The sequence below is a fragment of the Panthera tigris genome, chromosome B1 (genome assembly GCF_018350195.1).
Source record: "Panthera tigris isolate Pti1 chromosome B1, P.tigris_Pti1_mat1.1, whole genome shotgun sequence".
Classification (NCBI taxonomy): domain Eukaryota; kingdom Metazoa; phylum Chordata; class Mammalia; order Carnivora; family Felidae; genus Panthera; species Panthera tigris.
The window spans coordinates 96,482,496-96,495,542 of NC_056663.1; the positions used below are offsets into that span (position 1 = coordinate 96,482,496).

General features: G+C 36.4%; 1 protein-coding gene across 3 annotated transcripts in view; it reads right to left on the bottom strand.

The window, feature by feature from the left end:
* The window catches only part of INTU (inturned planar cell polarity protein), an 88,285-nt gene that overhangs the window by 20,594 nt on the left and 54,644 nt on the right, over window positions 1–13,047 (bottom strand). For 2 of the 3 annotated variants that reach the window (XM_042983937.1, XM_007091813.3), the window contains exons 8-13: window positions 7,892–8,081; window positions 6,125–6,178; window positions 5,413–5,475; window positions 4,384–4,605; window positions 3,298–3,783; window positions 1,355–1,452 (exon numbers count right to left, since the gene is read on the bottom strand). In XM_042983937.1, the coding sequence (XP_042839871.1) occupies window positions 1,355–1,452; window positions 3,298–3,783; window positions 4,384–4,605; window positions 5,413–5,475; window positions 6,125–6,178; window positions 7,892–8,081 (1,113 nt within the window). Of the gene's footprint in view, window positions 1–1,092; window positions 1,177–1,354; window positions 1,453–3,297; window positions 3,784–4,383; window positions 4,606–5,412; window positions 5,476–6,124; window positions 6,179–7,891; window positions 8,082–13,047 lie in introns of all 3 variants that reach the window. The other variant, XR_006216786.1, reaches the window with a different exon arrangement.

Genomic DNA, 13,047 nt, shown 5'->3' on the forward strand with positions numbered 1-13,047 from the left:
CTTATTATAAAATGTTTTGGGGTGCCTGGGTGGTTCAGTTGATTAAGCGTCCAACTCTTGATTTTGGCTCAGGTCATCATCTCATGGTTTGTGAGTTTGAGCCCTACGTCCAGCTCTATGTTGACTGTGTAAAGCCTGCTTGGGATTCTCTTTCTCCCCCTCTCTTTCTGTCTCTCCCTCTCTCTCTCCCTCAAAGATAAATCAATAAACATAAAAAATAAATAAACATTAACAAAAAAATAAACATTCATAATCTTTAAAAAGATGTTTCATGATTAAGAAAGTAATAGTGCTGAACTTTTTTTGTGTGATTTATGTGTCTGTTTATTCAAATAGAAGTGTGCAATGGAGTTTGTTATACTAACTGATCCCACACATGACATCATAATTAAACATCAGGCAAAGCTCAGACAGCTCGTCACCACATAATAGTTGCACAAGAAGTGAATACGTAACATTTTACATTTTAATAATTACAGAGTTTAATAATTATAGATATTTTATGTTCTAATAATTATAGACATGCTCTTCTCACTCCATTCCTTTTACTTCAGAATTCCTACTTAATGTAAGTTTGAGGTTTCATTTCTTTCCTAAAATGGGTGTTATAGGCTCAGTTCCTACCCCCGGACTCAGAGGGAGATGCAGCAAGGAAGTTTACTAGGGAGAACTCTGGGGAACAACACTTGTGGGAGGAAGTCCCACAAGTGTGGGAGGAAGCAGGATTGAGCAGAGGGAAAAGCTGAACCACACTGCGGTTGAAACAAAATCTCAGCAGATACCACTTGGAACTATGAGATTGGATGGCCTTTTAGAGTTGTCTCGAATTTAGGCCAAGTCTTTGTATTCAACTTATCTATTAGTCCTTAGATGTGGGCTATTTCTAAGGAGAAATTGTCATCTTGGCTGAGTCAATAAACTTCCAAGCAGAACAAGAGACTCAGCTGTGAATAGTTAGCAGCCATTATCCCTAAACACTGGAAGGAGTACCCTGGGCTATGGAATATCTGTGCAGCAGACTGCAGCATCCACCAAAGTCTAAAAACAGTAAATACTATAATAAAAAAATTAGACATACAAAAGGGAGGTTACCTGTGGAAAAGAGATAAGAGGGGACTTTCACATTTTGAAACATCACTCTGTTTTTTTATCTCTTATAATAGGAGTACGGGTTCCCTATTGTATAATGAAAAACATTAGTGAATTAGCATAGACATTACCTTTAATATGTAAGATATATCACAATTACATTTTTGAGTTAAATCTCTATGTTATGGATTTGTACATTCTTACTGTAAAGTTTGCTCGAAGACACAATGTTTAAAAAAAAAAAGAATACAAGGATGCTTCTTACTTCATTGTGTTATATATTTCCAGTTCTTTATCTGAAAAGTCCTTTTTCAAGTTCCCCAAATGAAATGGATTTGGAAGAGCAGACTTCCGTTTAGTGACCTGAAAAATGCAGTTAAGTAGATCAGTTTGCATCTAAGAATGGAATCAAACAGCAGAAATAGTGTAAAAACTGAAAACTTTCTAAGAGAACTATTTAGTATTTTGCAATGTTTCCTTTAAATATGTTTGAGGCTAACTTATACCTCCTGGCTTATTCTTCGCTAACAGTGACCTAGGGCCATGTCATAGAAGGATGTCATAGTTCTTCCTGAAAATCTACCAGAGCCACTATCAAGTTTTGTTACACTTTTTTTTTTTCATTTTTTTTTCTTTTCTTTATCTTAGAGAGAGAGAAAGAGAGTGTGAGAGGGGAAGAGGGGCAGAGGGAGAAAGAAAATCTCAAGTAGGCTCCATCCATGTTCAGTACAGAGCCCAATGTGGGGCTTGATTCCACAACCCTGGGGTCATGACTTGTGCCAAAACCAATCAAATGAGCTGCCCATGTGCCCCAAGTTTTGTTATATTTTATGTGTAAATGTGCTTGTCTCCCTCTCTAGACTTTGCACTCCTCAAAGGCAGGGGCTATGTCTTACCCATCTTTGTATTTCTTCTGTATAGCATGGCCCTTGGCACATAATAGGTGTTCAATCAAATTTGTTGAATGGCTCGATTATAGAGATTATTTAATTTCTCTTCAGAGTTATTCATGGCTTCTTAAGCCTACTACTTCTTAAACTATGTTTCCTACCAATTTCACCAACTGGGATAATGAATATATAGTACGAATGCGGGTATTTTCTAAATATATCCACTTCAGGCTCCAAGACTGCTGTATTGTTTGGAATTAGAAGATGGAAGCTATGGCTATTTATGCCATGACACTCAGAATCTCATATTTTATTGGTGCCCCTTCTCAGATTCTACCTTCTTCATGTCTTGTCTGACATCACTTCCAACAATCCAAATGACAAGCAAGTTTCAAAAGTGTTCTGAAAGTAGAGCATCACTAGAATAGTAGAAGACCTCCCGGGGTGACTACTTTGATGATCATTTGGATACTTTATTGTATCCAAAAACATGGAAAAAGGATAAAAATAAACAATCTGAAAAATGAACATTCTCTTTCTTTTATAATCACATTTTAAATTATTGACAATGGAGACCAGCCTTTATAGATTCAGATAAAAACAAAATAAAACAAAAAAAACCCTATAAAAACCTATAGAATAACACGTATACACACATATATTTACATAAATATATTTTTTTAAGTTTCTGATTCTCTGTTTCTGCTGAATATTTTATTGCTTATTTACTTAAATCAGGCATCTAAAATCCCACACAACTAGGATGTTCTCTGTTAACCTTGTGAATACAGAAGAAAGATGAACAGGGAAAGCAGGAAGGATTAAAGAATTTTCCTACTTGTAAGTAGTGTCAAGCAGTTGTCCTGGATGCTACTATTTTATTACTTGATATTTCTTTCTCTTTTTGGTTCTTTCTTTCTTTTTTTTTAAATTTTTTTATTAAAAAAATTTTTTTTTAATGTTTTATTTATTTTTGAGACAGGGAGAGACAAAGCATGAACAGGGGAGGGTCAGAGAGAGGGAGACACAGAATCTGAAACAGGCTCCAGGCTCTGAGCTGTCAGCACAGAGCCCAACGCGGGGCTCGAACCCACGGACCGCAAGATCATGACCTGAGCCAAAGTCGGCTGCTTAACCGACTGAGCCACCCAGGCGCCCCTCTCTTTTTTGGTTCTAAATCACTGGTTTGCTAACAATAACCAAAACAACCACTAGATCAAATGAAGAATGATTTGCCATTAAAAATTTTCTTGCAATTATAAAATAAGAACTGGAAAGACAGTAGCTCCCAAATGTACACACTCAAATGAACACACACCTTAAGCAAGGCCCCACTTTCTTCTGAACCATCAGAGCCCTGAGGTTCTCTTTGTTGTTTCCGTACTGTATCTGGTGTAGAGTGGGGACTCACGTGAATACCTTCTCCACCTTCACAACCATTGTCAGATCCTCCACTGCTTTGGGAAGGACTGGGCTTACGTGTCTTTAAGGAATAGTCACCAAAAAGAATTCTTCTGCATGTTGGAGAGGTTGCTACTTTGGAAGTACCTGGAAGCTTACTGAGGATAGGTGAGGTTGTCAAACTATCTAATTTTTCATGTGATCCAGTAAGGAACCAGTCAGCACAAGACAAACAGGGGCTTGGAGAAGATGTTAGCCGTTCATTTATGCGACAATCTATTCCTTCCAGCTGGTGAAGAGTTGTTTTGACCTGATCCACATATATACAGTCTGGTCCAGGATTCCCAATAGCTTTGGATGCACAGCCTCCAGCTTCTAATAGTACACATAACATATAATGCTTCTATAAGACAAAAATATTAATAGAGATTTAGCTACATGAAAATGTTTATATGTAGTGTGCATGCATAAATTCATAAGTACGAAAAACATGGTATAATCATATGATTATTAAAAACTGCCTCAGTTTCTTAGTTATTCTCAATGCTTCCTGATCATCCTTGAAAACAAATCTCATATTGCCTTCTCTTGGTATACCATCAAAGACTACTTTCTGGTACATGGAATTCCCTAAGGTAGCTTTCAAAGAGCCACAGTGATTAGAAGTCCTTTTATCTACAATCACATGTTTTTTCTGATTCTATATTCTTTTCATGTCTCTCTTTCCCAAGACAAACCAGAGGATAAAATCACTACAGAAATGAGAACAAAAGATCTTAAGAACCTGATATAATCTTATTCTGGGCTTCATCAATATTTCTTCACGAGTATTAAATGGATGTAAAAGAAAAGGAATAAGGGACATATAACATTTTCTTGAATACTGGTATCTGGCACGCTCATAATTTTAAACTGTCATATTTGTTTGTGTATTTTAAGATAGTAAATGGCCAAAAAAAAAAGCCACTCCAAAACGCACACACAGAAACCAAAGTGAACTTACCAAGCCAACGATTAGCAAAAAATATCTTCCTTCAGGTTCCTGAAAGACTTCAGTGTTTGAGTCTGTAGAAGGTTGGAGGTGATGTTGAGGAAACACTTCTCTCCATATAACCAACTGACCAATTCTTTGTTTTGCTGCTAACGGCAGTAGGCAATAGTGGCGACAGTATACGGCAATATCAATAAGGTCATCCTTAGGCAAATGACTGCAGATCAAATAACCCTTGAATTTAACCGCAAAGAACAGAAGTCAACTACGTCATAATATATTTCTAAGAGTTTTACAGGTACTTCAGTTAGCTTAAAATATTCCAGTTTCAAATAGAATAAAGACATAGCAAAAATAAATGTTCTTTTTCTGAGGTCAATTAGAGATCAAATATTTATGATAAGTTAAGTCTACCACAGACTTTAGCACAAAGCAAGATGGCCTGAGTAGTATAAACCTGACTATTTGGCAAAGTTAGAAAAGAACTGAATTTTGAGCATGGAAAGTGGAGAAGAGAAGTTACAGTGAGGACAGACTTACTTTTCACTGTGTACCATTCTGTACTGTCTGATTCTTTTTTAGATATGTTTTAAATCATGTTTAAAAATCTTCTTGAAGTGCCAAAACACTTAAATTCATTTGATGCTTAATTTGCTTTGCATGGAAGTCAATGAAATGTTAGAAGATTTACTAAAAAGATACATGGTTATGTCTGAGGATAAGAAAAAAAGTGCACTGCTGCAAAAAGAAACCGAGAGAGTATTGCTCTTCTCTCCTACGCACTTGGTTCCTCCATTACTGTTTCTGCTTATACATCTGCAAATGCAATGTATGTAATGAATGTAATAATATCAAAAATATTTATTGTATTTGTAAATCTGTAGGTACTGGGTTTTTTTGAAGACCTTAATTTTATGGTAACTACATTCAAAGGAAAAGAGATAAATGTATTTTTCATGTTTGTAGAAGTTTGAGAAAATTTACTTTAGGTCTCTTCATATGGCAGTTGGACACTTATAAAAATTTCAGCCTTCAACTTACCTTGTAAAATAGAGAAGATCCTAAAATTGTATACAGCCGCCTCATGTCATAGTAGTCCTCAGACTGGGGGAGTAAAACCACAGTGGATTTATATTCTTTGTTTTTCATGATTAAAAAAATCCTAGTAAAGCTATAATAATTAAAAATGGCAATTATATTCTTTAGTAACTGAACTTTTCATAGTGCCTTCTTTAGAAATGAACATACTAGGGTATTAGGGTGAAAAATAATGTGCATATATTTTTGGCTGAAAGCAATCTTATTTTTTATTCTTGTAAGATACTGTTGATTAGAGACATTTAAGAACAGAACATAAGTGGGGCGCCTGGGTGGCTCGGTCGATTAAGCATTCAGCTCTTGATTTCAGCTCAGGTCATGATCTCATGGTCCATGGATTCGAGCTCCGTGTCAAGCTCTGTGCTGACAGCTCGGAGCCTGAAGCCTACTTCGGATTCTGTGTCTCCCTTTCTCTCTGCCCCTCCCCTGCTCTCTCTCAAAAATAAATAAACATCAAAATAAATAAATACATAAAAATTAAATAAATAAGAAGTTTTTTTAAGGCAAGGAAAATAAATTTTGTTCATGTCAAAATAGAGATCCAATGCCACGTATTTCAAGATTATTAAATGCCCACTTGAAAAATATTTAGAATAATGGCTGATTTACAATATATGAAATCAACATTAAGCCTAAAATCCACTAGCTTTCTTACCAGTTCAGCAAAATCTGCAGACTCTAAGTCACTCAATGCTGTGTCTAGTTCCATCTATGTGGGAAAAAAACAAAAAACAAAAAACAAAAAACCACAACCATTTAACTCGGTTATTGTTTAGTAATGGCCTCATAAAAGTGCTTAATAATTACTTGAAGAATTGAATAAGTATCTTTCTCCTTTGTGATATTTAAGAAATGTCCGAAAATAGAACATGTTGTTTTAAGCTTTGCAATTACATGGAAAAAAATTATTTAACATATTGTCATTTTTCAATTAAATCTCAATTATTACAAAATGAACTTCACTCTGTATTCAATGCAAAATAACTTATGAGGTTAAAAAATTGCTTTCTAGTTTTGAATTAGGAAATTTTTGAACCTATCAAAATTCTTACAGGAAAATAACCCATCTTAATGTACCCAATCTATTTTGAGGTTTTTTTTTCCCCCTCTATTGCTGTATATTTCTCAACAGTTAGATCCCTGGAAAATAAACATTCTTCCCTGTCTCTTTCCTATGTTCTATATAAAAGGACTTTTAATCTTTATTTATGGATTAAAACATGAAGAAAAGTGTTCCCCTGGAACCTGGCACAGTTTAGCTTCCCTACAGGGTTATTAGAAAAGTCTTACTTAGGATTTAGCTTTTGTTTCTATGGAGATTGCCCAAACTCTTTCATGTGTTTGTTCTTCCATGAAACATTCAAAATTTAAAAACAGAATAAATTTAATCTGTAGTTTAATCTGTAATACATATATATAAATTGAAAACTATTGGCAGTTAAAGCTTGTGGCATAAATGCGATTTGTGGAAAAGAATCCTTTTTTTTCCTTTTCCTTTTCTTTTTAAAGGCCAAGGCACTCTCTGCAGGACTATTTCACAAACTGTGTCTTACTGAGATGACAAAAGCTTTGGAAACATTAGTCATGCCTTTCAATACTTTTCACACTCTATGACTTATTACTCATTTGTGACCTGCATTTTTCTGTATCTAGCAAATATTTCATGTACTCCTTTTTGTGGCTTTGGTGCTCTTGTAAAAAATAATAGAAAACAAGAAAAGTACCCACTTGTTAATTCTGATCTCACAAATATTAATGCTTACAGGCTGCTATTCCTGCTACTGAACTCTATAGGCTAACGTACAAGGTTACAATAATTGTTTCTTCACATTCCTTAAGAGAACAAAGTATCTACTCTCTTAATTATTCCAGTGTACCTTAAGAAAAATGACATTAAAAAAAAAACATCTGGGGCGCCTGGGTGGCTCAGTCGGTTGAGCGTCTGACTTCAGCTCAGGTCATGATCTCGCAGTTCATGAGTTTGAGCCCCACGTTGGGCTCTGTGCTGACAGCTCAGAGCCTGGAGCCTGTTTGAGATTCTGTGTCTCCCTCTCTCTGCCCCTTCCCCGCTCATGCTCTGTCTCTGTCTCTCAAAAATGAATAAAGGTTAAAAAAAAAAAATTAAAAAAAAAAGAACATCTGATAAACAAACAAAAGCAAGTCACACCATATAATTATGATTTCTGAGAAGTATTACAAATTTAGAAAATGCTTAAATGAGAAAATGCTTAAGATGAGAGAGCTAATTTCTGTTTAGAAAGAAATATTTGTCTAAGTTCACTGTACTGGATCACCTACTTCATCAATCAATAGCTTCAACTCTTACCCACAATCCTGAAAATACAAAAAGGCTAAAAAAGAGAGAAGATAAAAAATTACAAGGCAACTGGTTCTGATTTTTATTTACGACACCCAGGATTACCTTGATTTCCTGTGGAAGTGTGAGCCACCGAACTCCGGGGAGACTGTCTAAAAGCACTGCACTGGAAGCATCATATCGTTGTGCATTCAAACTGGCACTGGAATGTAGTTTAGTAGGCTGAAGTGCTCTTTGAAAGAACAAGATGAAAAAATGATCCAGACGAGGAACATTCTCAACCTGGCAAAAGGCACTGAAGAAACAACAGCTGTAAGTCAGAAAAACATATGGAAATAGTGGTCATCTTTTGTATGTCCCTAGGAGAGTGGATCTTTCCCAAATACATAGGCTCTCTTCCTTCCTCCTCTCCCTTATGAAGAATTACTGCTAGAGGCGCCTGGGTGGCTCAGTCGGTTAAGCATCTGACTTCAGCTCAGGTCACAATCTCGCGGTCCATGAGTTCGAGCCCCGCGTTGGGCTCTGGGCTGATGGCTCAGAGCCTGGAGCCTGCTTCCGATTCTGTGTCTCCCTCTCTCTCTGCCCCTCCCCGTTCATGCTCTGTCTCTCTCTGTCTCAAAAATAAATAAAAACGTTAAAAAAAAAAAAAAAAAAGAATTACTGCTATAATGTTATTGCACCGAAAACCTACTTTCAAATGCACTGAGTAGATGGTATTATGGAAGAACCACAGGGCTAACACAAGCGGTATATCTACAACAAAATGGACTGAAGTAACCTTTTTGTAAAAAAATGTAAGTTGCTTTTACCTTATCTCTTAACCATTTAACCTCTCAATATCTTTCAGGCAAGATGGAATAATAAAGAAATATTGAGCTTTGTAATAGAACATATTTGTCTTTGAATCTTATCATTGCTTTTACCAGGTAGTTATCTCAGGAAAAGTTCTTTGAACTTTTGTTTCCAACTCTAAAAATGGGGATAATACAGTCTGACTTGCATGCAAAGTACTTAGTACTTTATTTATTTATTTATTATACTTATTACTTACTGAACACAGTAAGCACATAGTTAGCCTAAGTTATTTTTCCCCTCTTCACTAATGTAGGCAACACTACTGAAGAACCGAAAAAGAGATAGAGAGAGAGACACACACACTAAACACTTGACTTTAGTTATGTAAAAATAACAGAGCATTGCCTGCAACTATTCATTGGAATAGCCTGCTTGATAACACAATAGCTAGTATATGTACCATTAATACATCAGAATAATATTCATGGATTCATTCAACAAATTGCTTGAGTGCCAACTATGTTCTAGGCACTATTCTCATTGCTGGAGGTACCGCAGTAAAAATATCAAGACAAAAGACAAGGTCTCTGCTTCTGTGGAGCTCATGTTCTAATGGAGAAAGACAACTAATGAACAAAGAGTAAAAACATGAACTTGTACAAAGAGATATACAGAGAACAAGATCATGTGAATGGGTGATGTAACTGGTTGGTTATTTTAGATCAAAAGTTGGGGAAGAGTCTTTGAGAATGGACATTTAGCTGAGATCCCAATGTCAAGAAGATCTAGGGAGAGAAAAGAGCGCAAAAGCCCTAGTGTGGAACAAGTGTGGCCAGGGTGTCCACAGACCACCCAGAGAGGAAATGTGGTTTGAAATCTGAAATCAGAAAGATATGTAGGGCTAGATTATAATGTAAAAAGACTGCTTTAACTGCATTTGGAATTTTTTTTTTAATAAACATAGTTTATTGTCAAACTGGTTTCCATACAACACCTAGTGCTCATCCCAACAGGTGCCCTCCTAAATGCCCATCACCCAGTTTCCCCTCTCCCCCACTCCTCATCAACCCTCAGTTCGTTCTCAGTATTTAAGAGTCTCTTATGGTTTGCCTTCTTCCCTCTCTGTAACTCCCCTCCCCCCTTCCTCTCCCCCCTGGTCTTCTATTAAGTTTCTCAGGATCCACATATGAGTAAAAACATATGGCATCTGTCTTTCTCTGCCTGACTTATTTCACTTAGCATAATACTTTCCAGTTCCATCCACATTGCTACAAATGGTCAGATTTCATTCTTTCTCATTGTCAAGTAGTATTCCATTGTATATATAAACCACAACTTTTTTATCAATTCATCAGCTGATGGACATTTAGGCTCTTTCCATAATTTGGCTATTGCTGAAAGTGCTGCTATAAACATTGGGGTACAAGTGCCCCTATGCATCAGCACTCCTGTATCCCTTGGGTAAATTCCTAGCAGTGCTACTGCTGGGTCATAGGGTAGATCTATTTTTAATTTTTTGAGGAACCTCCACACTCTTTTCCAGAGCGGCTACACCAGTTTGCATTCCCACCAACAGTGCAAGAGGGTTCTCGTTTCTCCACATCCTCTCCAGCATCCATAGTCTCCTGATTTGTTCATTTTAGCCACTCTGACCAGAGTGAGGTGGTATCTCAGTGTGGTTTTGATTTATATTTCCCTGATAAGGAGTGATGTTGAGCATCTTTTCATGTCCTGTTGGTCCTCTGGATGTCTTCTTTAGAAAAGTGTCTATTCGTGTTTTCTGCCCATTTCTTCACTGGATTATTTGTTTTTTGGGTGTGGAGTTTGGAGAGTTCTTTATAGATTTTGGATACTAGCCCTTTGTCTGATATGTCATTTGCAAATATCTTTTCCCATTCCATCAGTTGCCTTTTACTTTTGTTGATTGTTTCCTTTGCTGTGCAGAAGCTTTTTACCTTGAAGAGGTCCCAATAGTTCATTTTTGCATTTAATTCCCTTGCCTTTGGAGATGTGTTGAGTAAGAAATTGCTGCGGCTGAGATCAGAGAGGTTTTTTCCTGCTTTCTCCTCTAGAGTTTTGATGGTTTCCTGTCTCACATTCAGGTCCTTCATCCATTTGACTTTATTTTTGTGAATGGTGTAAGAAAGTGGTCTAGTTTCATTCTTCTGCATGTTGCTGTCCAGTTCTCCCAGCACCATTTGTTAAAGAGACTGTCTTTTTTCCATTGGATATTCTTTCCTGCTTTGTCAAAGATTAGTTGGCCCTACATTTGTGGGTCCAGTTCTGGAGTCTCTATTCTATTCCATTGGTCTATGCGTTTGTTTTTGTGCCAATACCATACTGTCTTGATGATTACAGCTTTGTAGTAAAGGCTAAAGTCTGGGATGGTGATGCCTCCTGCTTTGGTTTTCTTCTTCAATATTACTTTGGCTATTTGGTGTCTTTTGTGGTTCCATACAAATTTTAGGATTGCTTGTTTCTAGCTTCGAGAAGAATGCTGGTGCAATTTTGATGGGGATTACATTGAATGTGTAGATTGCTTTGGGTAGTATTGATGTTTAAAAAAAAATTTTTTTTTAAATTCACATCCAAATTAGTTAGCATATGGTGCAACAATGATTTCAGGAGTAGATTCCTTAGTGCCCCTTACCCATTTAGCCCATCCCCCCTCCCACAACCCTCCAGTAACCCTCAGTTTGTTCTCCATATTTATGAGTCTCTTTTGTTTTGTCCCCCTCCCTATTATTATAATATAATTTTTATATTATTTTTGTTTCCCTTCCCTTATGTTCATCTGTTTTGTCTCTTAAAGTCCTCATATGAGTGAAGTTCTATGATTTTTGTCTTTCTCTGACTAATTTCACTTAGCATAATGCCCTCCAGTTCCATCTACGTAGTTGCAAATGGCAAGGGTTCATTCTTTTTCATTGCCAAGTAATACTCCATTGTATAGATATACCACCTCTTCTTTATCCATTCATCCATCGATGGACATTTGGGCTCTTTCCATACTTTGGCTATTGTTGATAGTGTAGTATTGACATTTTAACAATATTTATTCTTCCAACCCATGAGCATGGAATGTTTTTCCTTTTCTTTGTATCTTCTTCAATTTCCTTCATACGTTTTCTATAGTTTTCAGCATACAGATCTTTTACATCTTTGGTTAGGTTTATTCCTAGGTATTTTATGATTCTTGGTGCAATTGTGAATGGGATCAGCTTCTTTGTTTGTCTTTCTGTTGCTTCATTATTGGTGTATAAAAATACAACTGATTTTGTACATTAATTTAGTATCCTACAACTTTGCTGAATTCATGTATCAGTTCTAGCAGACTTTTGGTGGAGTCTATCAGGTTTTCCATGTATAGTATCATGTCATCTGCAAAAAGTGAAAGGCTTGACTTCATCTTTATCAATTATGATGCCTTTCATTTCCTTTTGTTGTCTGATGGCTGATGCTAGAACTTCCAACACTATGTTAAACAACAGCAGTGAGAGTGGACATCCTGTTGTGTTCCTGACCTCAGGGGGAAAGCTCTCAGTTTTTCCCCACTGAGGATGATATTAGCTGTGGACTTTTCATAAATGGCTTTTATGATGTTTAAGTATGTTCCTTCTATCCCGACTTTCTCGAGGGTCTTTATTAAGAAAGAATGCTGAATTTTTCAAATGTTTTTTCTGCATTGATTGACAGGATCACATGGCTCTTATCTTTTCTTTTATTAATGTGATGTATCAAATTGATTGATTTGTGAATATTGACCCAGCCCTGCAGCCCAGGAACGAATCCCACTTGATCATGGTGAATAATTCTTTTTATATGCTGTTGAATTCGATTTGCTAGTATCTTGTTGAGAATTTTTACATCCATTTTCATCAGGGATATTGGCCTGTAGTTCCAAAACTCAAACGGGAGGTACTTCCAAAACTCAAGTACTTCCAAAACTCAAATGGTAAGAAACAAAATTTTAACAGACCCATAACTAGTGAAGAAATTGAATCAGTTATCAAAAATCTCCCAACAAATAAGAGTCCAGGACCAGATGGCTTCCCTGGGGAATTCTACCAGACATTTAAAGCAGAGATAATACCTATCCTTCTCAAGTTGCTCCAAAAAATAGAAAGGGAAGGAAAACTTCCTGACTTATTCTATGAAGCCAGCATTACTTTGATTCCCAAACCAGACAGAGACCAAGAAAAAAAAGAGAACTACAGGCCAATATTCCTGGAAATTTATTAAAGTGGCAAGAATGGAGATTGTTATAGCAGTGAGAGATGGTGGTGGCTGTACAAGGTGATAGGATGGAGAGAAATGAATGGATTTGAGATATGTTTTGGAGACAGACTGTTTAGAGTCTGCTGATAGTTTTGCTAGGAATAGTGGAGGAAATCTATCTTTAATATGGTCACAATATTAAACTTTTTTTTTTTTTTTTTTTTTTTTTTGGAGAGAGAGCATGAGCA